Source organism: Mobula birostris, chromosome 8, assembly GCF_030028105.1.
Source record: "Mobula birostris isolate sMobBir1 chromosome 8, sMobBir1.hap1, whole genome shotgun sequence".
Classification (NCBI taxonomy): domain Eukaryota; kingdom Metazoa; phylum Chordata; class Chondrichthyes; order Myliobatiformes; family Myliobatidae; genus Mobula; species Mobula birostris.
The window spans coordinates 128,631,965-128,655,835 of NC_092377.1; the positions used below are offsets into that span (position 1 = coordinate 128,631,965).

At 47.0% G+C, this 23,871-nt stretch overlaps 1 protein-coding gene across 1 annotated transcript; it reads left to right on the forward strand.

Annotated features, from left to right (window-relative positions):
* The first annotated feature begins 1,176 nt into the window (after positions 1 to 1,176).
* upk1a (uroplakin 1a) lies at positions 1,177 to 22,193 on the forward strand. Its single transcript, XM_072267224.1, has 8 exons — positions 1,177 to 1,263; positions 5,612 to 5,696; positions 11,999 to 12,199; positions 12,898 to 12,972; positions 17,674 to 17,784; positions 18,719 to 18,898; positions 20,859 to 20,942; positions 21,332 to 22,193. Exons 2-8 carry the CDS (start codon positions 5,631 to 5,633, stop codon positions 21,374 to 21,376), a joined length of 762 nt encoding a protein of 253 aa, XP_072123325.1. The 5' UTR covers positions 1,177 to 1,263; positions 5,612 to 5,630; the 3' UTR covers positions 21,377 to 22,193.
* Positions 22,194 to 23,871: the final 1,678 nt, after the last annotated feature.

Here is a 23,871-nt window from a genome sequence, read left to right on the forward strand (position 1 = left end):
GGAACCTCCCACTGCAACAGTGAGAGTGTGAAGATCCCACCAGTTGGCCGACGTATGACAGGAGTGAGAGAGGAAGGGGTAGAAGGGTGTGTGAGAGGGAGCTGTGATAGGGAAAGATTATGGAGGGAAGGGGGGAGCAAGTGAGGTGAGCGAACGTTCAGGAGGGGATGACTGTGAAACGCAAGAAAAAAGGATAGAAAAAGGAATAGATAGAAAGAGAGGGAGGGATGAGAGGTAGAGTGGGTGAGAGTGGGAGGGAGGGGGTAGAGAGAAGGAGGTAAGCAGAAGTGAGCTATAGGGGTGAGAGAGATGAAGTGGGGGAAGAAAGAGGAGAGAGAAGGGGAGAGAGGGGTTAGGAGGGTAAGAGAGAGGGAGTGGAAGAGGGGTAGACAGGAATTGTGGCGGGTGGTGTGGGGAGGGATGGAGGGATAGGGTGCAGGAGAGGAGGTTCCCATTAACGTTCAGCCTGCAGGGTATATCAGTGGCAAACCAGCCTGTTCCACTGGGTAGAAATGCCCCACAAGGGAAGCAGGGGGCTGTCAGTTCATGTGGATCCACAGACGTGTCCAAACTACGTGTGAACTCACACACAACTCTCCCTTCACCCCTCTTCATCCCAGCCAGGCCTTCCATCCCAAAACCCACTCCTCCACTCCCTTCTCTCTCTCTCTCTCTCACCCTCCCCATCATGTCTATCTCCCACCACATCTCCCTCCACCTCTCCCTCCCTCATCTCTCTCTCCTTTCCCACTCTCCCTCTCTCTTTCCCCCACCCTCGCCCCCTTGTTCTACTATCCTGCCCTCGTACCTCCCCAACCTAATGCCCCCTTTTGCTCCCCTAATCTTTTGCCCCCCACCTGCCCTACATTCCACTCCCTTCTCATATCTTTCACCCCTTTCCCACAGTGATACACACACACTCAACTGAACCTCATCGGAGAACGGGTCTCATACACTCACGGACTCTCATTGGGGGTCGGATCACACACACACACACAATTATTTCATGTCTGGACAAGTTTCACCGAGAGTTTAGTCTTTATTTATCCGCCCGGGTGAGTTAAAGTTTGCGAACCACTCCGGCTTTATCTCACGCCTCACGCCCCGGAGCAGCTGGTTCGATCCAGATGCCAGATGAATCCAGGTTCCGCCTCTTGCTTCCTGCCCCGTGTGACGTCAGAGAAGAAGTGGACAGGTTTGTTGAGTGCGGCATTTAGGTATCGACGGCACAGGTGTTTGGATAGTCTGGCTGTGGGTCTGCAGGTAAGGCTGGGGGAAGAAACATTTCCGAAGGGTTGTCTGTGTGGGGTGGGGAGAAATTCGCAAAATGTCTTCAGAAGTGTGTATATGTGGGATGAGAAAGGGGATTGAGAGAGACAGAGGGCGGGAAAGAGAAAGTTTTGAGAAAAGGAATACAAGCTGGATGTGGGAAAGGAGAGAAAGATGACATCAGAAAGTCTTGATGAGAGTCGGGGCTGAGGGGAAAGAAAGTTCAGGATGGTGAGTGGAAGAAGAAATCGATGTGGGGGGGGGGAGTTCTAAAAGTCTTGACCAATGTGTATAGAATGTAGGGTGAGAAAGGGGTTTTGGTGGGGAAAGTAAGTTCAGGGGAGAGAGAGAGGAGGGAGGGAAGGTGGGAAATACAGACAGGTGTGAGTATAATACAAAGTGTGTAAGAAGGTGGATAAGAAAGGAGGTTAGGGTGGGAGGGAGGATGGGACGGAGTGAAATGAACATGCTGGAGGGCTCTCAAAACGTCCAAACAGGTGTGTATAGACAGGTGAGGGGAAGGGACTGGAAGTTCAAAAGTGAGTGGAGGGAGGATGGGAGGCGGGAAGAATGTGATTCTGTAGCGAGGAGAGAGGGAAAGAGACCCCAAACGTCTGAACAAGGTGGTTGTGTGTGTAAGATTCGGGGATGGAGGGGGTAAACAGATCACAAAAGGGTGTGCGTGTCACACACAAATGACAATCAATTTTGAAATGTGACAGGGTGGCTGTGTATAGAAGATAAGGGGTGGTGGAGAACAGACAGAGAGGGAAAGATCTTGACAAGGTGGTGTTTTATTAAAAAGTGCTCAGGAAAGTTTGGAGGAGGGCTGGTAGAGAACTATCCCAAACTGCTTAAAAATTTGATATCCGATGCAATGTAGGACACTCCCCCCCCCCCCACCCACCATTTCAAAATAAGGTCTCAGTCATTTACACTGAGGGTGAGCTGAATTTTCTCCTTGGGGAGTCTTGACTTTCGCCCTACTTTCCTCCCTGGGAAGGAATGTTCTTTATAAAGTTCAGGCAGGGAGGGCTGATCGGGGAGAGAGAGAGAGAAGCAGTTACCTGGAGGTGCTAGTGGACGTTAAAACCAGTTGTGATTGTGGTGTTGGGGACCAGGAGCCAGACAGGAATTCAGAGTTACTGCTGGTTTGTAGGCAAACGGGCAGCTAGTTTCATCAACAGGGGGTGATCAGAACCTGATTTCAATAACTTTGGTCTAACTTTGTATTCTTGAAATGTGTCTTAACTTTCCAGAATATTATTTCAGTCCAGGTAAAGGGACCTGAGTGGTTGTGGAGAGGGTGTTTCTAGGATCAGACGGTACAGCCTCAGAATAGAGGGATGCCCTTTAGAACAGGAGGGTGGTGAATCTGTGGAATTCATTGCCACAGACGGCTCTGGAGGCCAAGCCATTGGGTATATTTAAAGCAGAGATTCATGGCTTCTTGATTAGTCAGGGCATCAAAGGTTATGGGGAGAAGGCAGGAAAATGGGATTGAGACGGATAACAAATTGGCTATGGTCAAATAGTGGAGCAGTCTCGATGGGCCGAGTGGCCTAATTTTGCTCCTGGCTTATGGAAAGATCAACTGGCCACTCCCTGCACCCGTTGATGCTGCTCAACCTGCTAAGATCCACTGGCAGTTTGCATGTTAATCGAAAATTTCCAACATCTGCAATCTCCTCAGGTGTGACCTAACCTATCTGGGCTCCTGCACCGGTTTTTTTTTGTTAAGTTTTTATTAACATTCCTGCTGAAAGCTGTCTGTATTTTTGTCATGAGAAGGCAGAATTGTATGCATCCTACCTTCCTGAAAGTTTATTTAGCTGTTTTGATTATCCTCCCCACATACCTGAGCATTTACAAACTTTGCTATCAATGTTCCTTCAGTTCTTGGGTGTGGCTTTTAATTTCCTGCCTTCTTAACCTGTTGCTCAGGGGATGATCTCTGAGGAATGCTAGCTCACTGGCTAAGCACTCAACTGATACTAAAATGGCTCAGTTGTCTTGAAGGAAAGGTCAGGCAGGCTGAGCCTATATCTATGGGAACCATGAGAAAGGGCTGGACTGAGATGAGATATGATGCCTTATGGGGGCCTCAGTCCATTACCGAGGAAAATAACTTTCTCCCTGAATCAGACTGAGACCTCCTTAAGGTGTCATATTTTCCTTCACTAGGATCAGAATCGGGTTCAATTTCACTGATGTACGTTGTGAATTTTGCTTTGCAGCAGCAGTTAAAATTTTAAAAAACTAAATTATAATAGATTAAAACAAAACAAAGTTGTGTAAAAATAGTGAGATGGTCTTCACAAATTGGTTCATTGTCCCTTCAGAAATCTGATGGTGCAGGGGAAGAATCTGTCCCCAAAATATTGCGTGTGTCTTTAGGCTCCTGCACCTTCCCTCTGGTGGTAGTAAGAAAAGGACACGTCTCAGAAGAGCCGGGAGCCAGGATTGTTCTTTTAGGAATGAGAATCGTGGGTCATCCATTTAAGTAAATTTTCCTGAGGCTTAGATCTCTTCCTGAAACAGGTGGAAGCAGGTTTTTTTTTCATCTCAGCGGCAAGGGGGTGCTGGGGGGGGGTGTACAATTGCTTCTCAAGACATTGGGGGGGGGGCAGAAGAAGGTCACAGAAGCTGGGAACATAAGGACAGATCCCAGTAATGCTCCACTCCCTCAGAGGGTCTGTGACAGGTTTGAGTGTCACAATATGAGTGGATATTGGTTTCCTTTGTAACCCCAGCCCCAAATTGTGCTGTGGTATCTGTCTGTGTCTCGGTGCAGAAGTGGAGCCTCTGGTGATTGCAGGAAACCCCCTGGTGTTTCTGAGATCGTGTAAGAGGGAGGAGAGAAGTTCCAAATCTCCAGGAGGCTCGGTACCTTCTGAGCACACTGAGTGGGGAAGGGACCTCCTCCTGGGTTTTAGTGGGAAGCCTGCACCTCATGGACAGGATGTGCAGGCTTTTAGAAAACGTGCAGAAGAGGTTTAAGAGGAAGGAGACATGAGAGAGAAAAGGGGAGAATGTCCTTAAAGTAGGAATGAGATGGCTTGGATTCACCAGGATGCTGACTGTATTAGAGAGCATGAGCTGTAAAGAGAGGTTGGACAAACCTGGGTTGGTTTCTTGGAGTGGTGAAGGCTGAGGGAGACCTGCTAGAGGTTTGAGAGGCAGAGATAGAGTAGACATCCTGTGCTGTTTTCCAACGGTTGAAATGGGAAGTCACATTAGAGCCATATAAAGCTTTGGGTTAGGCTGCAATTGGAATATTGTGCCCAGTTCTGGTCACTTTAGTACAGGGAGGCTGTGGAGAGGGTGCAGAAGAGGTTCACCAGGATGCTGCTCAGTAAGGAGAGGTTAGACAAACTTGAGTTTGTTCAGCAGAGGCTGAAGAGAAACCTACATAGAGTAGGTGGTCCTGAGGAAGGGTCTCGGCCCAAAATGTCAGCTGTTTATTCCCCTCCATAGATGCTGGCTGACCAGCTGAGTTCTTCCAGCGTTTTGTGTGTGCTGCTCAAGATTTGCAGCATCGGCAGAATCTCTTGAGTTGTAGATAGCCAAGAGTCTTTTTTCCAGGGTAAAAATATCAAGTAAGAGAGAGCATGCATTTAAGGTGAGAGGGGTAAACTTAGAAAGAAATGTGCACTGCCAGGGGTGGGGGTGGAGACAGATATGATGGAGGCATTTGAGTGGATCTTGGGTATGCAGATGTGCAGGGAATGGAGGGATATAGACATCGTGTAGGCAGAAGGGATTTGGTTTAATTTTGTGTAGTGTTTATCATGGGCCTGTTCTGTACGGTTACCTACATCTACATCTCTTGGAATACCAGATCAACTTGGGAGAGCATTTCCCAAAGTCTGGTTCACCTTTCATCAGGAACTGACAAATGCACTGGAGTTCAATTCCGGACATCTTCCTGGAGTATTTGGGAGGGATGGTGGAACAGAATGAGGGTGTGGTAAGAGTTCCGGGGACAGGAAATTCTGGGGGAGAGGGGTTGGAAGAAGGTGGGGCTACAGTATGGGCAAGTGGAGGTTTGACCTCAGGACCACAGTGTTGCAACTTCCAGTGAGACAAGTGAGATCTGTTGACCACTAGAGCCCAGGGGGATGATATTGGTGGATTCTTGCTTGGAGTGAGCCAATATTTACCTGCCTTAAACCACCATCTGGGTTGTTGGGGTCTCTGTGCTTTTCTCACCTCGATGTCTAGTTCCCAACGAGTCAGCCAATTGTGCGCCCGGAACAGGTTTAAACCTGGGGAGAGGGATGGTGGGGACTAGTGTTTTGCCTCTCTTCTCATGGCTGCCTTCTCTGCCTCCTGTTCACAGGAAGAGCCTAGCGAGAATCATGGGTCAGATGTCTGCCTCAGCAGGGTTGAAGGCCCTCCTGATCTTCGGCAAGATCGTGCTGGCGGTGAGTTTTGGACTGGTACAGGGAAGTGGGGAGCCTTGCCATCACCTTCTCCCTCGGGTGGGCTGGGAAGGAAACATCACTTTGTCTAAAGGGGGAGTGGGAACACATGAACTAGGTGAGTTGGAGAGGGTGGACGAGGATTGGAGTGTTGGGTGCCTGGTGGGTGGGATCACCTGCCTGTGTGTGTGTGTAGCTGGGGAGGGGAGATCTTTGAGGTGTGGTGCACTCAGTGTCTTTCGGTGGCACCCTTGGGTGTTAAGGGAGAAGGGTTGGCTACTTGTCTGTTCACAAGGATGTGTGGGTTGTATCTGGTTGCTTTGAGCACCTTTTGGAGAGTGGAGGGCATGAGTGGGTATGTCAATGGGCAGTGGCACCCTTGTCTGTGGGTAGGGGGGGTGTCTGTTTTTGACAGTGGGCACCTTGGGGTGGAGGCTTGAAGAAAGTGATTGATATTCAGCTTACCGAAGCCCTGCTGGGTGCAGAGAGGGGGGAAGCGGGTCTGCCGTGCTTGTCTGGGAGTGGAACCCTCGGGTATGGGGGAGGGACAAGTGGGCCTACTGATGGTGGAGAGGGGGGAGAGCAGGTGGGGTCATGTCAAAGAAGAGGCAGACGTGAGGAGTAGCCCTGGGTGGACAAGGGGGTGAGTGAGTGCTCCTGTGTTGGAGGGGACCCTTGGGTGGATCTGGCGGTATTAGAAATTAGCTTTGGGTGGGTGGTGAGATGAGTCTGTTATTAGGTTGGGGGCAAGAAGGGGTGAGTATCTGGGGGCAGTGGGCACCTAGGATGGGGGTTTGAGTGTGGTAATGGTGATGATAGGGCTGGGAGTTGCCTAGCAGAAGGGTAAGGGGTGGGTGGGAAGAACCCAGCAGAGGGTGAAGTTGGAGTTCTATCACCTGGATATGCACCACATTTTCCTCCTTTTCTCTCCTCCCATCCACCCCATCTCGCTGTGCTCATTGCCCAGTGAGAGGGGTCTAGCCTCACCCTTGACAGGAATGCTACAGAAATTCTCAGAATTTCCCCAAACCGGTTCCTAGAACTTCCTTAGTTCCCTCTGAGCTCAGAGAGTTGTTTCAGCAAAAGATTCTACAGATGTTGTAAACCTAGAGCAAAGCGCACAAAATGCTGGAGGCAGTTCAGGCAGCATCGAAGGAGGAGAATGAGCAGCTGATATTTTGGTCTGAGACCCTTTATCAGGATCCTCTGACTCAGCACTGTAATGTGACGCCTTGGGTTCAGAGGAAGGGCAGGGGTGATACTGGACCATTCCTCAACTGAAACATCCTCTCTAAATTAAGCAATATGCACGATGTTGAAATAACTTGGCAAGTCAGGCATTTCTTGTTGCTGCGGTAAAGAGTTTGTATATTGTCCCCATGAATGTGTGGGTTTCCTCCCACAGTCCAAAGACCTGTGGCTTTGTAGGTTAATTGGTCATTGTAAATTGCCCTGTGATCGGGCTAGGATTAAATTGGGGGGGTTGGCCTGTTCCACATGTACTTCAATAAATAAATAATCTGTGGAGGAAACAGTCAATGTTTGGGTGTTGCTCAAGATTCCCAGCATTGACCTAATCTCCACCTCTCTAAGCTAACTAAGCTTATTATTGTCACGAGCTGAGATTCAGTGAAAAGCTTGTCCTGCATAATCATAAACGAGAAATCCAAAGCAACACACAAAATGCTGGAGGAAATGAATAAACAGTTGGCATTTTGGGCCGAGACCCTTCATCAGGACTGGGAAGGAGGGAGGAAGATGAGAGAATAAAAAGGTGTGGGGGGAGGAGGCATCCATAATTGCATGAAGCGTTGGTGTTGCTTCATGCACCCACGCTGAGCTCATCAATTTCATCAACTTTGCCTCCAACTTCCACCCTGTCCTTAAATTCACTTGCTCCATTTCTAACACCTGTCTCCCCAATCTGGCTCCATCTCTGAAGACAAACTGTTGACCAACATCTTTTATTAACCTACCAATTCCCACAGTTTTCTTGACAGCTTCTTCCCACCCTGTCTCCTTTTTTAAAATGTTTTTGCGTTTTTTCAGTTCCTTTGTCTCCGCTGCATCAGTTCCCAAGTCTTGGCGTTCCTTACCAGGACATCAGAGATGTCCTCCTTGTTCAGAGCAGTGTTTCCCTTCCTTCACCATTGATGCTGCCCTCACCTGCATCTCCTCCAGTTCCTAAACATCTGTGCTCACCCCACATCTGCTGCCTCAACACTAATAGAGTTCCTCTTGTCCTCACCTACCACCCCATGAGCCTCCACATCACTCTCTGCAACTTCCACCATCTCCAAAGGGATCCTACCACCAAACATATCTTTACCTCACTCCCACTCTCTGCTTTCTGAAGGATCTCTCCCTCTGTGATTGCCTTGTCCATTCACTCCTCCCCACTAGTCTCCCTCCTGGCACTTGTCCCTGCAAGCGAAAGTGCTACAACTGTCCATCCACCACCTCCCTCACCTCCATTCAGGGCCACAAACAGTCCTTACAGGTGAGGCAACACTTCATCTCCAAATCCGCTGGGGTCATTTATCGTGGCTGGTGCTCCTGATGCAGCCTCCTCTACATTGGTGGGACCTATCATAAACTGGGAGATGGTTTGCTTCATCGAGCACCTCTGCTCTATCTGCCAAAAGCAGAACTTCGCAGTGGCCAAACATGTTAATCCCAATTCCTGTTCTGGCATGTTGGGCCATGGCCTCCTGTTGTGACACAATGAGGCTACCCTTGGTGAAGGAGTGACATCTTGTATTCTGCCTAACTAGCTTCCAACCTAATGGTATGAATATTGATTTCTCCTTCCAGTTTTTAAAAAAATCCCTCCCTCTCTTCTGTTCTTCACTCAGGCAGGTGAGAAGCGGTAAGAAGCCAGTCACCTCCCCCCTCGGTTCCCTCCTCCCCTTTCTGCTGTGGTCCACTCCCCTCTCCTATCAGATTCCTTCCTCCTCAGCAATTTACCTTTCCCATCCACCTGCCTTCACCTATCACCTTCTAGCTATCTTCCTTCCTCTCCCCTCATCTCTTTTTGTTCTGCCACCTTCCCCCTTTCTTTCCATTGCTAATGAAAGATCTCAGCCCAAAATGTTTATTCATTTCCATGAAAGAGGCATGACCAGCTGAGTTCCTCCAGCATTTGGTGGGTGTTGCTTTGTCTTGCATGCTGTTCAGACAGATTAGATCATTGCACAGTGTATTGGCAAAATAACAGAATGCAGGATAAAGTGTAACAACTACAGAGGAAGTGCACTGCAGGTAAACGATGTGGTGCAAGGTCATAACAAGGTGGATTGGGATCAAGAGTCCATCTTGCTGTACGAGGAATTATTCAATACTCTAATAAGTGGGATTGAAGATTTCCTTGAACTGGATGGTACAAGCTTCCACACTCTTGTATCTTCTGCCTGATGGGTGGGGAGAGAAGATAAAATGTCCAGGGCAGAAGGGGTCTTTGATTACACTGGCTGCTTACTGCAGCGGTGAGAAATGGCCAGAGTCCATGGAGAGGAGGTTTGTTTTCATGATGTGCTGAGCTGTGTCCACAACTCTGCAATTTCTCATGGTCACATCTAGACCAGTTGTCGTACCAAGTCGTGATACATCCGGATAGGATGATGTTTATTGTACATCGTTTTAAAGAAAAAAAAATGAGATTCAAGTGGGACAAACCAACTTTCTTTTGCCTCTGAAGAAGCAGAGGTACTGCTGAGCTCTCTTGGTCATTGCATCAATGAGGTTGGATTAGGACAGGCTACTGGTAATGTTCACTCCTAGGAACGTGAAGCTTCCAATCTTTGCACTGTTGATGTAAACGGGAAGAAAGTATGTACCATCCCCCACCCCCGTCCAAGGCTGGGCTTGTGTTTGGTGGGTGAGGGATCTTGGCCATCGAGTAACCTAACTGCTCCATCCCCCTACTCCTCTTAAAACTTTCCTGTCCAAGTGCCTTTGGTAAGAAGCTTGTCGTTGCTCACTTTGATTAACGCTGGTCAGAGAACGGAGCCATGAGTGTTCCAACCTGTTGCAAGCTGCTCTCTGCGGGTCAACTAATGGGGAAAGTGTGAACGCTGCAAACTAAGGAGTGACTCTGCACTCCAAACATCAGATGTGGGGAGCGTACTTGTAGAACTAGAGTCTCAAAAGACGGACCTCGGTTCTGTCTGAGTGGAGTTTGCACGTTCTCCCTGTGACCCTGTAGGTTTCTCTTGAGTACTCTGGCTTCCTCCCACACCCCAAAAATAAGCTGAGTGGGCTGGGTCTGCTGTGAATTTACCCCCAAGTCTGGGTGAGGGGTAGAATCTTGGGGGAAGGGCAGATGAGGATGGTGAATCTGTGAAATTCATTGCCACAGATGACAGTGGAGGCCACGTCATTAAGCATATTTAAAAATGTAGTTTGTAGTGTTCATGATTGCCATTCCATCATGGTTAATTTATTATCCTTCTCAATCTTATTCTCCTGTCTTCTCTCTGTAATCTTTGACACCCTGGCCAATCAAGAACCAATCAACCTCTATAAGACCATTAGACATACAAACAGTTATGAGGAGAAGGCTAGGGAATGGGGTTGAGGATGAAAAAATAAATCGGCCATGATGGAATGGTGGAGCAGACCTGATGGGCCAAATGGCCTAATTCTCCTGCTATGTCTTGGGGGAGAATGGGTGATGAAGAGAGGAATAAGATGGACTGAATATCCTCATTTTCTTCAGGGAAATGAACCCAGCTAAAAACCAGAAAAGGCTTGGCAGTCTTCGTGGAGAGGGAAATGGCTGTTGTTTTGGATCAGAGATTATTTTGCACGTAGTTGGGGCGGGGGGGGAATGTGGTCCAAGTTTCGACAGACTGTGTGGAGATTGACAGCTGAGTGACGCAGGTACAGGAGGCAGTGAGTCATGGCCTGTTAGGAGGCACAATTCGGAAAAGAGCAGTGGAATTTGGTTCAGCAAGTCTCTCAAACTTTATTCACAATCATTACAACATTGGTTTCTTCTCGATGACGCTTGTTTATCACTGTACACCTCCCTCAGCCGAATCAACTAAGGTCACCCCACTGAAGGGAGGAGACATCAGTCACTTTACTTTTGTTCTCACCATGCCTGGGAGAGACAGCAATTCAACAAAGGAAGGGTGGGGAGCGGCATTCAAGGAAGACAATAGTACAAATTGCAATAATATCAGATTCTGTCAAACTATTGCTACAAGAGTTGGTTGTTGGGCCCTTTTGCCTAACTTATCCATGTGACCAAGACTCTCATGTGAGTTGGCCCCATTATCCTGCATTTGGCAATCTGTCCAATCCTTTCCTCTCCATGCACCTGTCCAAGTATCACCAAAATATTCCAACTGTACACACCTCTACCATCTCCTCGGGCAGCTCAATCCATGTATCCACCAGGAGGGGTGAGGTTTTTGCTTTAAATCTTTCCCTCTCAGTTTCAGAGTCCTCTAGCCAGGGGGAAGACTGTGACCATCCACCTTGCCTGCACCTCTCATGGTCTTTATAAACCTCTAAGTTCACCCCTCAATCTCGTTCACTGCAGGGAAAACAGTACCAACCTGTCCAGTCTCTCCTTATAACTCAAGCCCTCCAGTCCTGGTAACATCCTCATGATTTTTTCCTGCACCCTCTCCAGCTTCATGATATCCTCCCTATTGCTGGGTGACCAGAACTACACACAGTACGCCAAGTGTGGTCTCACCAACGTCTTGTACAGCTGAAATGTGATGTTCCAATTCCTGTACTCATTGCTCTAACTTATGACGACCATCATGCCAAACTCTACCTTCACCACCCTGTCTCCCTATCCTGAGGCTCAAGAAAGATGAAACTACTAGAAGTGCAGATTTGGGTTGAAGGATGGGGAGAAAATTTGGAAGGGGGAGCTAACTTCCACCCGGCTGGGTGAGTACCCAGAACACACAGCAAGAGAGTAATGAAAGCACTGTCCCTGATGGTGTCTGGATGAGCAGTTCAATCTCCCAAGCAGAGAAAGGGCTACTGGCCAGGTAGGTGCTGGGTGGTAGGACTAATACAGATGGGTTCACAGTGGTAGGCATGGACATGATGGGCCAAATGTCCTGTTTACCTTCTGGACTGTGGGTGGGGGTGTGGTTCTCTGTCACAGGGTTGAGGAGTGGATGAGGTGGATCATGTATTTGATCTAATATCACATTTCTTGTCTCCCTCTTTCACTTTTGATTTGCTCTTTTCTTCCTGTCTTTCTTCACTCTCCCCCCCCATGAACTCCCGCTCTCTCTTCTGCCCCCTCCCCTTTCTCTCTCTCTCTCTCTTTCCAGCTAGCTGCGTTGGCCCTATTCGCGGTCACCATCTGGGTGGTGACGGACCCATACCGAGTTTACCCGGCACTGGGTGCCTCTGGTAAGGATGATGTGTTTGCAGGTGCCTGGATCGCCATCTTCACTGGCTTCGCCTTCTTCTGCTTCGCCATCTTCGGGATAATCGCTGTGCTGAGCAAGAGCCGCACTATGATGATCACGGTGAGCTAGCAGGCTTGTCGGACCGAGACCCCAGTCCCATCCCCGTCTCTGTGGCCGTGTGCACACATGGGCTCTCCTCGCAGGCTTGGATTTCTTCCCATACAAAAAAACATGCTGGGGTCGGTGGGATTATCATCCGCAGAATTGCAGCCCCTCCCCACCCCAAGTAGTGTGGGTGGAGGTGGGGGGAAAGAATCTGTGAGGGAATTGATTGCAATGGGATCAGTGTCAATGGATTGGCACAGTCCTGATGGGCTGAAGGGTCTGATTCCGAACTGTGCCACCCTCCCCCCACACAAATCAATTAGCTGCTTGGAGTCCAGAAACTGTTGGTGATGGGGTAAGAAATGGTTGGGGTTACTGTGGCAGAAGCTAGTAGACTCTTGATAGTTTGAATTGCCTCATAGTTGGCCATCCTAAGGAGGGTAGCGGATGATGGGGAGGGCGGTTGGGTGGACATTGCATTGGCTAACAGGGCATGAATTTGTGTCTTGGGGCAGTTGATACCCTCGAATGGATTGGTAGAGTTTTGGGGTTGGGGTAATTCTGTGGGGGGGGGGTCTGTGAACGCAGCAACCCACATGTGTGCACACGCACTGTGCATTAACCCTCCTGTGTGTGCCTGACTGTAACTACTGTTGTTTTGGTCTTGAAGCCCTCCAAGACCCCCTCGCTAATCCCCTCTCTCCCACCCACAGTATCTGTCCGTGATGATGATTGTCTACATCTTCGAATGTGCCTCGTGCATCACTTCCATCACCCATAGGGACTACGTGAGTATTGGGGGGTTGGGGGAGCTTTCTGGATAGGGAGTCTATCAACCCTGCTTGGAGAACATAGAATGAGGGTGGAGGGAGATTCCTTACTTCTGTTGTGCTGTAGGACACATTCTCCTTGTTGGGAAGAGTGGAAAGGAGCATCCTCCTTACCCACCCATTCCCACTTGTGATGGCCCCTTTGTCCAATGGGAGTGCTGTAACGTTGAGATCTTGCTGTGAGACTTTCCTCCATCCTGACCCTGTTCACTAAATATAGTCCAGTGTGGAAATGGGCTCTTTTGCCCAACTCATCCATGCCGGCCAAGGTGCCATACCTGAGCTAATCTTATTTGCCTGTGCTTGGCCCGTATCCCTCTAAACCTTTACTATCCATTTACCTGTCCAAGCACCGCCTCAACCACTTCCTTGGGCAGCTTGTTCCATATATCCACCACCCTCTGTGGAAAAAGTCACCTCTCAGGTTCCTCCATCTCCCTTTAAACTTGTCCCTTTAGTTTCAGATTCCCCTAACCCTGGGGGAAAAACTGCCTTTCCACCTTATCTATGTCCCTCATGGCTTTATAAACTTCTGAGGTCACTCTTTGCTCAAGGGAAAACAGTCCCAGCCTATTCAGCCTCTCCTTGTAACTCAAGCCCTCCAGTCCTGTATCATCCTTGTGAATCTTTCCTGCATCCTCTCCAGCTTAATGACATCCTTCCTATCGCTGGGTGACCAGAACTGCACACAATATTCCAAGTGCTGTCTCACCATCTTGTACAGCTGTGATGTGGCATCTCAACTTCTGTACTGAGTGCCCTGACCAATGCAGGAATTGCAAAACATCTTCGCTTTATACCTGTGTTATTTTCAGGGGAAAATGAGCAGGTACCCCTTGGTCCCTGTTCTACAACATCTCCCAGGCCCTGCCATTGGGAAATTAAACAGGGGCAGTACCTGCAGACAGAATACAACACCTCACACTTGCCTGAGTCAAACTCCATCTGCTATTCCATAAGGCAATAAGACATGGGAGCAGAATTAGGCAATTTGGCCCATCGAGTCTGCTCTACCACTTCATCATGGTCCCTCTAAACCCCAGTCTCCTGTCTTCCCCGTTAACCTTTCTCACCCTGACTAATGAAGAACCTATCAACCTCCACCTTAAATATACCCAATGACTTGACCTTCACAGCAATTTTTGCCAATGAATTCCAGACTCTCCACCCTCCATCTACAGAAATTCCTCCTAATCTGTTATAAATGGATGCTGCTCTATTGATGCTGTGCCCTCTGTCCCTAGACATCCCCACTGTAGGAAACATCCTCTCCACATCCACTCTATTGAGGACTTTCAATATTATTCTGAATTCCAATGAGCACAGGCCCCCAGCCATCAAACACCCCTTGTACAATAAGCCTTTCATTCCTGGAATTGTTCTCATGAACCTCCAGTGTCAGCACATCCTTTCTTGGATAAGGGGCACACAATACTCCAAGTGCCTTATAAAGCCTTAGTATTACATCCTTGCTTTTATATTCTAGTCCTCTTGAAACGAATGTTAACATTATATTTGCCTTGCTCCCACTGATTCAACCTGCAAGTTTACCTTTAGGGATTCCTGCATGACTCCCAAGTCCCTTTGCATCTAGATTTTTGAATTTTCTCTCCATTTAGGAAATGGTCTATGCCGTTATTCCTTCTACTAAAGTGCATGACCATACACTTCCTGACACTGTATTCCGTCTGCCATTTCTTTGCCCATTCTCCTAATCTGTCTAGGTCCTTCTGGAGCCTCCATGCTTCCTCAACACTACCTGCCTCTCCACCTTCCTTGTATCATCTGCAAACCTGGCCACAAAACCATCAATTACATAATCCAAATCATTCACATATAACACAAAGAAGCGGTCCCAGCACCAACCCCTGCAGAACACCACTCGTCACCAGCAGCCAACCAGAAAAGGCTTCTTTTATTCCCATTCTTTCCCTCCTGCCAATCAGCCAAAGCTCCATCCATGTTATACCATGGGCTCTTAACTTGTTAAGCAGCCTCGTATGTGGCACCTTACTAAAGCCCTCCTGAAAATCCAGGTACATAACCTCCACCAATTCTCCTTTGTCTATCCTACTTGTTATTTCTTCAAATAATTCCAACGGTTGTTTCGGGTAAGAGCTTCCCTTAAAGAAACCATGTTGACGTTGGCCTATTTTATAATGTGCCTCAAGTACCCTGAGACCTCATCCTTAGCAATTGAACTCCAATATCTTCTGACCACTGAGGTCAGGCTAACTGGCCTATAATTTATTTTCTGCTTTCCTCTCTTCTTAGAGTGGAGGGACATTTGCAGTTTTTGAGTCCTTTGGAACAATGCCAGAATCAATTGTTTCTTGAAGGATCATTACCATTGATCTTTCCACAATTACTCCAGCCACCTCGTTCAATACCCTGGGATGGTGGTACATCTGGTCCAGATGACTTAACCTTCAGACCTTTTTTAGCTTGCCATGCACCTTCTTCCTAGTAATAGCAATTGCACTCGCTTCTGCCCCAACACACTCAAATTTCTGGCATACTGCAAGCGTCTTCCCCAGTGACAATGGAAGCATATTACCTCTGAGTCATTTTCCAGTGGTCTGATGTCTGTTCTAGCCTCCATTTTACTCTTTATATGTCTGAAAATACTTTTGGTATCCTTTGATATTATTGACTAGGTTACCATCATGTTTCATCTTTTCTCTCCTTGTGGCTTTTATTGGTTTTTAAAAAGTTTCCCAATCCTGTAACTTTCCCATAATTTTCGCTCTATTATATCCTCTCTTTGGCTTTTATGTTGTTTCTGACTTCCTTTGTCAGCCATAGTTGCATCATCCTGCCTTTAAAATACTACTTATTTGGGATGTAACTATCCTGCACCTTCTGAATTGTCCCTAGAAATTCCAGCCATTGACTTTAGCTTCTCCCCCTCAACTTGCAGGGTGAAGACCATTATATTATGGTCACTATCTCCTAAGGATTCCTTTACCTTAAAGCTCCCTAATCAAATCTTGTTCATTACACAACATACAATCCAGAATAGCCTTTTCTAAGTGGGTGCAACCACAAGCTGCTCTAAAAATCCATCTTATATGCATTCTATAAATTCTCTTTTTGGATCTAATGCCAACCTGCTTTTTTCAATCTTGCTGAAATCAAATTACAAAGGGAGATAGAAGATCTATCTCCCACTGTAATTTGAAGCTCACATCCTGGCTACTGTTTGGGTCTTGTAAGGGTCTTTTTACCCTTGCAGTTTTTTAACACTGTCCACAAGGATTCCACATCTTCTGATCCCATCACCTCTTTCTAAAGATTTCATTTTTTTTTTTAATCAACAGAGCCACCTCACCCCCTGTGCCTACCTTCCTGTCCTTTCAATACAATGTGTACCTTCAGATGTTAAGCTTTTCATTTGGCCACAACTCAGTGATGCCCAATCTCTAAATGCACTACTAGATCTCTACCTTGTTTCCGTATACTGCTTGCATTCAAATCTAACACCTTTAGTCTTGTCTTGTGGGATGTAGGTGTGAGGGAGGGGGTATGTGAATCAGCTACTGTAGATTACCCCAAACCAGGAAATTACAAAGAGCCTGAAGTTGTATATGAATATATATAAATGACTTGGATGAGGAGGTGGAGAGATAAATAAGTTTGCAGATGACTCAAAGGTAGGTGGTTGTGTGGATAGTGTAGAAGTTTATCATAGGTTACAACAGGATGTTAATAGGATGCAGAGTTTGGTTGAGAAGTGGCAGATGGAGTTTAATCCATACAAGTGTGAAGTGATTCACTTTGCAAGGTTAAACTCTAATGTGGAGTATAGGGTTAATGACAGGATTCTCGGCAGTGTGGAGGAACAGGGATCTTGCGGTTCAAGTTCATAGATGCTGTGCATAGGGTGTGTGAATGGGTTAAAGAGTCACGAGGTAATTTTGCAGCTTTGTAAGACTCTGGTTCAACTTCATTTGGAGTATTGTGTTCAGTTCTAGGCATCTCATTATAGGAAGGATGTGAAAGCTTTAGAGATGGCACAGAGGCGATTTACCAGGATGCCAGGATACCAGAGAGAATGTCTTGTGAGGAACGTCTGAGTGAACTGGGGTTTTTCTCTTTGAATGAAAGAGAATGAGAGATAACTTGATAGAATTGTTTAAGATAAGAGGGATAGATGGAGTGGGTAGCCAGCGCCTTTCTCTTAGGGTGGCAATGGTTAATAAGTGGACAGTATTTTAAGGTGACTGGAATAAAGTACGGGGGGGGGGTGGAGGGTCAGAGATATGATTTTACAGTGTAATTTTGTTGAATGCCCTGCTGGGGGGGTGGGGGGGTAGTAGAGGTATATGCATTGGGAAGATTTTAAGGGCCTCTTAGATGGGCACACATGGATGAAAGAAAAATAGAGGGGGGTCTCTATGTAGGAAGGGTTAGACTGATCTTAGAGTAGGTTAAAAGATCAGCACAACACTGTGGGCTGAAGGGCCTGTACTGTGCTGTATTCTGTTCTGTGGATTGGGCAGCTGTTCACTGGTGGTGGGAGTAGCATCCCCACTTGGCTCATTTGGGTGACTGGTGCTGGAAGGACAATGGTGGGAATATGGTCAGACTATTGGCTTGCAGGATGAGTTCACACCTTCCCCTCGTGGTCTCTTTTGTCCCCCACCCTTCAACATGCAGCTGGTCTCCAATCCCAAGTTCCTCAAAAAACAAATGCTCCAGTTCTACGGTGATGAGACTTCCAATCAAGGCCGGGACATCACTGCCCTCTGGAACCAAGTCATGCCCACGGTAAGTTGTAAGCTAGTTGGCAGAGACACTCCACCAATGTGGACTATACCTGAAACCAGATGGGCTGGGCTCATTTGGAGTGAGGTGGTGGGGTGGTAATGGAATTGCTATGTGAGACCCAAGGGGTCTCAATGGGGCAGAGTGTATGTGTGGGGTGGGGAAGGAATCTAAAACCAGGAGTTGCTTTGACAAGGGGAGGGGTCTGTTTTTAGAGACAAGGTCAATGTTTTTTTAAAAAAAAACTGAGGCCAGATCTGCTCCACTGAAGGAGGTGGAATTCAGAGACACATCAATTCTCGATAAGCAAGAGACATGGGATGCTATAATGTGCCTGACCTGCTGTGGTGGTTCTAGGTGGTGTAACAGTGGCCTAACTTGTGCTTATAATTTATATATCCGTATCTCCAACCCTCCAGATATCCATACACTGACCAATGCATCTAGGATTAGACACTTCAACCCTGGGGACAAAAATAATGGCCGTCTATTCTATCCATCCCCTTGATTTTTTTTTTCTGACAGCTCTCCCCTCGCTCTGCCACTCCAGAGAAAGCAACCTAAGTTTGTCCAACCTCTCCATAGAAGTGCACACCCTCTAATCCAGGCAGCATCCTGGTGAATCTCTTCTACACCCTCTCCAAAGCCTCCACATCCTTCCTGTAATGGGGTGGCCAGAATGGCACACAACACTCCAGATGCAGTCTAATTATTTTTTTATAAAACTGCAACGTAACTTCACATCTCTTGAACTCAATGCGTTGACTAATATAGGCAAACGTGCCATATGCTTTCTTTAAAACCCTATCAACTTGTGCAGCCACTTTTAGGGAGCTGTGGACCTGGACCCCAAGATCTCTCTACATCAACACTGTTAAGGATTCTGTCATTGACTGTACACTGTCTGTTTACTAATGTGGGCTTCTCTCACAAATAGGCGAAATGCTGTGGGTCAGTGGGCCCTGCCGATTGGGTAAAATATACCTCATTCTTCAGGAAAACGTTCAACGAGACATATGCCCCCTGGCCCTTCCAGTGTTGTAAGAGGGATGCCAATGCTCAAATCATTAACCAAAGAGGTTGTGCTGTTGGTCACCGAGACTTCCTGTACCAAAAGGTAAGCCCTCCTTTTTCCACCACCTCCAGTAACCTTGGCTTCCAGAGTCAAATTAAAAATATAGATGAGTACAACACAGGAATGGGCTCCAAGGCCACAGTCCTGAATTAAACACCTAACTAAAGTAATCCTTTCTGCCTACACAAGTGCCAAAGTATCATAGCGGTTAGCGCAGCACTTTTACAGCTCGGGATGTGGAAGATCAATTCCAATATCATCTGTACGGAATCTTATGTCCTCTCCGTGGGATGCCTGGATTTTCTCCAGGTACTCGGGTTTCCTACCATAGTTGAAAGACATAGTAGGTTAATTTGGTCATTGTAAATGGTCCTATGATTAAGCTAGGGTTAAATTGGGGGTTGCTGGTCATTGCAGCATGGAGGGCCAGAATAGCCTGCTCCACGCTGTACCTCAAATAATAAAATTATCCCTATCCCTCCATTCTCTGCATATTCTAACAGACTCTTAAACACCTCTATCGTTCTGCCTCCATCACCACCCCTGGCACCCACACTTTTCTTTTTAAAACGGAAAAAACAAACTTGCACCTTCACCATGAATACATGCCATCTGCGCCTCTCATAATCTAAACCTCTATCAGATCTCCCCTCAGCTTCCAGAGAAAACAACCCAGGTTTGTCCAGCCTCTCCTTGTAGCCTGTACCCACTAAACCAGGAAGCATCCTGGTGAACCTCTCCAAGGCCTCCATGTCCTTCCGGTAATGGGGTGATCAGAAATGGATGAAATACTCCAGATGCAGCTTGGCCAGAGTTCAACAGCTGCAATGATCCCATCAGAGTCCTCAAATTAGTCACATTTAGCTCTCTTCAACACCATCCCATCACACACTCCTGGAGTCAGACGTATTGAAGCTCCTTCCATACCCTCCCATCACACCCTTGGGGTCAGACACAGAAGCCCCATCCACACAGTCACATCACACATTCCCAGGGTCCGACATGGGGTGAAGCTCCCTCTCTCCATCCCATCACACTCCAGGGTCAATCATTGTGGCCTTTTCAGGCCCACAATGTTGTGCCAAACAAACTGAATACCCAATGCAACATTAGAGAGACTATCATTTTGATCATCTTTTGTCCCATCCCACTTCTCCAAGGATTTGCTGCTTTGAACCTTGAACCTTCCCCAACTTGCTGATGCCCTATTTTGATCCCTAAACTTGCCTTGAAATTCCTTTCCTGAATACACGAAAGGTCAGAATCAAACCCTATTTGCTAGTATTATCTCCTAATTTGTGGCTTATTCCTCCAAGCATGGCTCTCCTACACTGCCCACACCTCCACAAACAAATCCCCCATCCCCGGCCCTCAGGCTCAAACCCTGTACAGTTACATCACAGCCTCATACAGCAGTTTGAATGCCCAGGAACAAAAAGTTGCAGAGAATACTGGACTCGGCCCAATACATATGAGCACATCCCTCCACACCATCAGTAGTATCTACAGGAGGTACTGCCTCTAGAAGGCAATGTCCAATAAAGATCCCCACATTCCAGACTATTCCATCCTCTCGCAGATCCCATCTGGCAGGAGATACAGAAGTCCCACACCACCCGGTGCAGGAACAGCTACTTCCCTTCAACCAATTGCTGGCACAACCCCAATCACTCCCTCAGTAAAGCAACACTAGGCCCACGTTGTACTACAACCTTTTGTTCTGTGTTCTTTCTTAAATATTGTGTAATTTGTGAATGTTGTGTCTCTGATGCTTCTACAAGTAAGTTTTTCATTGAGCCTGTGCACACATGGACTTTGTGTCTTACAATAAACTAACTTTGACTTGATATCCTTGTTCTGAAAGGTCCAGGCACAACTTGCACAAACTCCACTCCCACTTTAGATCTTCCTTGTGACCACTGCCCTGGAGGCTTGGTGCTCTCTACCTACGCACTGTAGATGAATGTTAAAGGTTAATCTATTCTCCTTTGTTTTCACACAGGGCTGCTTTGAATATTTCAGCACCGCCATCAACAGTTATGCCTGGGCAGTTGCCTGGTATGGGTTTGCCATTCTGATGTGGACGGTAGGTGAAAAGGGTTTTCATCATCTAAAGTGTGGTGGTGACACTGGACTGATCACATCACGAGTGAGAGAGAGAGAGAGGGGGGGGGAGAGAGAGAGAGAGAGAGAGAGAGTGTGTGTGTGTGTGTGTCTCTCTCTCTCTCTCTGTGACCACCCAGGGTAAACCTTGCAATCATAGGGAGAATATGTGCACACAAGCAGTGTCAGAGGTGGGGACTGAGCCTGGGTCTGTGAGGCTTGAAAGCAGCAACTTCCTCCAATTCGCACCTCTTGAGCGTTCAATCTAGGATCTTTGGGTGGGATTGCAAGCAGGCGAGGTTCATCGGGGCAAGAGATGGTGTTATTACTGAAATTGAATCCCATTCACAATTCTCTTTCTTTCCTTGCCAGTTTGTCCTCCTGCTGCTCAGCATGTATTACCTCACCACCCTCTAGACCACGGACCACAGGATCAAGACTTCAACCTACATGTCGACAACAACAATCTCTCCTCCTAAAACTACCAAATTCTAAAGCTGATGGACCTGAACTAGTCAGTCTGGGACTCAAATCCTCCAACCCTTGGGCAAATTAACTAACCAGGGTGTCCTATTAATGGATCTGATCGGGCAAACTGCAGCCGGAGAAGATTGTTACCATCCTCCCAACAGTGCTGTTTCACCAACTTGTATTACTCCTGGCTGCTTCTTCCTTCCTGATCATAATTCCAACTTTCTGAAATCTATAGTGGTACCTTGATATATTTGAGGCTCTCCCAAGTGTGAACGATGCCATTCCCCAAGTGTTTTTGTTTGGTTTGAAGGCCCCCAAGCATGACAAAGCTGTTGTCTTGGAGCTGGGGTTTCCCAAACCTTCCCCTTCCCATCACCTTTTTACAGCAGGGGTTCCCAACATGGAATCCATGGACCCCTTGATTAATGGTAGGGGACCATGGCATTAAGAAGATTGGGAACTCCTGTTTAAAGTACAGCACTGACTCTCTAATGAAGGACTTTCCTGTGTCCTCTTGCCAAGTACTGCCTTAAGATTGGATCTTCTGTAGATTAAACAAAAGCAGTTACAGAGGAATCATTATATAGCCCTATTTAAAATTACCAGTTATCAGTGATTTTTGTTTGAGATGGGGCAGAAAGCATCTGTAGAGAATGGCTCTATGTATACCTTTGGTGATTATATTTATGTGAATGAGTCTTTAATTAGAAGATGGAGTTAATTGCATGTAATATTTTGTAACCATTAAAATGGCTGTCTTTCCTGTTCTTGTGTGCCTTTTTTTTTATTTGGGTCCTGTTGTGAGCCAGAGGGTGGGGAAGGGCTGCAGATGAACTCCACCATCACAATGTCGTAGGGGGATGATATGCTGACTGAGAGGTTGCACAGCAGATACTTTCCTCTCCTTACCACTTGCTGAACTTCCAAACCTCTTCCCTACATATATCCACGCCCCTGCTCCCTCCTAAAAAGATGAGCACCCAAAGTGAGGTGAGGGTTCAAAGTTTTGTTTGGGAGGATGGAAGTTGGAGAGATACAGATCCCTTTGGCTCGTGCTGACCCTTGGCCACCTTTTTACATTTAACCCCATGCTTACTCCCCCAGATTCTACTCCTGCATGTCTTTTCATAGAATACTACAGCATGGTATGGTTTCTTCAGCCCACAAAGTTGTGCTGACCCTTTAATTTACTCCATGATCAACCTAAACCTTCCCTCCTACATTGTGGATAACCCTCCATTTTGTTCACATCCATGTCTGCCCAAGGGTCTCTGGTACGCCCCTGTTGTATCTGCCTCTACCACCACCCCAGCAGCAAATTCCATGCACCTACTACTATCTGTGTATAAAAACCTACCTCTAACATTTCCTCCTCCCCCCCCCCAAATACTTTCCACCAATCACCTTAAAATTATCTCTCTTGTATTTACCATTTCAACCCTGGGGAAGTGCCTCTGATCATCCAACACATCTATCAAATTGCTTCTCCTCCTCCTTCACTTCAGTGAGAAAAGCCCAAGCTCACTTAAGCTTTCCTCATAGTAGTATTCTGGCAAACCTCCTATCCAGCCTGTTGAAAGCTTCCTCATCTTTTCTATAATGAGGCAACCAGAACTGAACACAATATGGTCTAACCTGCAATATTATTAAGTGTCTCTTAAGATATGGGAGGAAACTGGAGTACGGAGAAGGTGGTTGTGGAGATAAGTCCATTGGGTTGTATGGGAGAATACACACACACAGCGGTGATGATTGAACCAGAGGCAGCTTCTCAGCCTCCTGTACCACTGAGCCAGTGCTGACAAGAACCCTTACGAATGGAAATTAAGTGCACTTGAATGCACAGTTTAGATATATAGAAAGATGATTTCTAACTGAACCAGACGGTAAATACCGTGTGGTGTTGGAGGCACAGTTAACGTAACGTGGCTCAGGTTCAATTGCTGCCGCTGTCTGCAAGGAGCTTGTACTTTTTCTCCATGACCCTGTGAGCTTCCTCCCACATTCCAAAGAGGTACTGCTTAGAGTTAATGAGTTGTTGGCACCGTAAGCATAACGACACTTGCAAGCTGCCCCAGCACATCCTCAGACTATGTTGGTTGTCGACGCAAATGAAGCATTTTGCTGAATGTTTCAATACAGATTTGATAAATAAATCTTTGGATTATAGTGGGGGGAGGGTTGGTTTCTCACTAATTCACCCTCTCAAGGTGCAAGGCCCAGGAGGTGGGAGGGAAAGACGTCACTCTCCTTTTATGCCCCTGCAATCCTTCAAAGTTAGGACCTTGTGCAGAGGAGCATTCATTTATCTCATACTCTCTCTCACCTTTACCTCTTTGAAGAGATCCGCCCTCTAATTCCCATCCGTCCTGGTGTTACAGTATATCTCCATCGGAAGGCAATCACAGTTGCTGTGTTGGCTCCAGACTCTTGAATCA

What these genes read in the sequence shown, in the direction of transcription:
- upk1a (XM_072267224.1), top strand. Translation starts at nt 5,631, where the DNA reads ATGGGTCAGATGTCTGCCTCAGCAGGGTTGAAGGCCCTCCTGATCTTC. An exon ending in TCGGCAAGATCGTGCTGGCG is followed by an intron (nt 5,697 to 11,998) that starts GTGAGTTTTGGA and finishes CTCTCTTTCCAG; the next exon opens with CTAGCTGCGTTGGCCCTATT. An exon ending in TTGCCATTCTGATGTGGACG is followed by an intron (nt 20,943 to 21,331) that starts GTAGGTGAAAAG and finishes TTTCCTTGCCAG; the next exon opens with TTTGTCCTCCTGCTGCTCAG.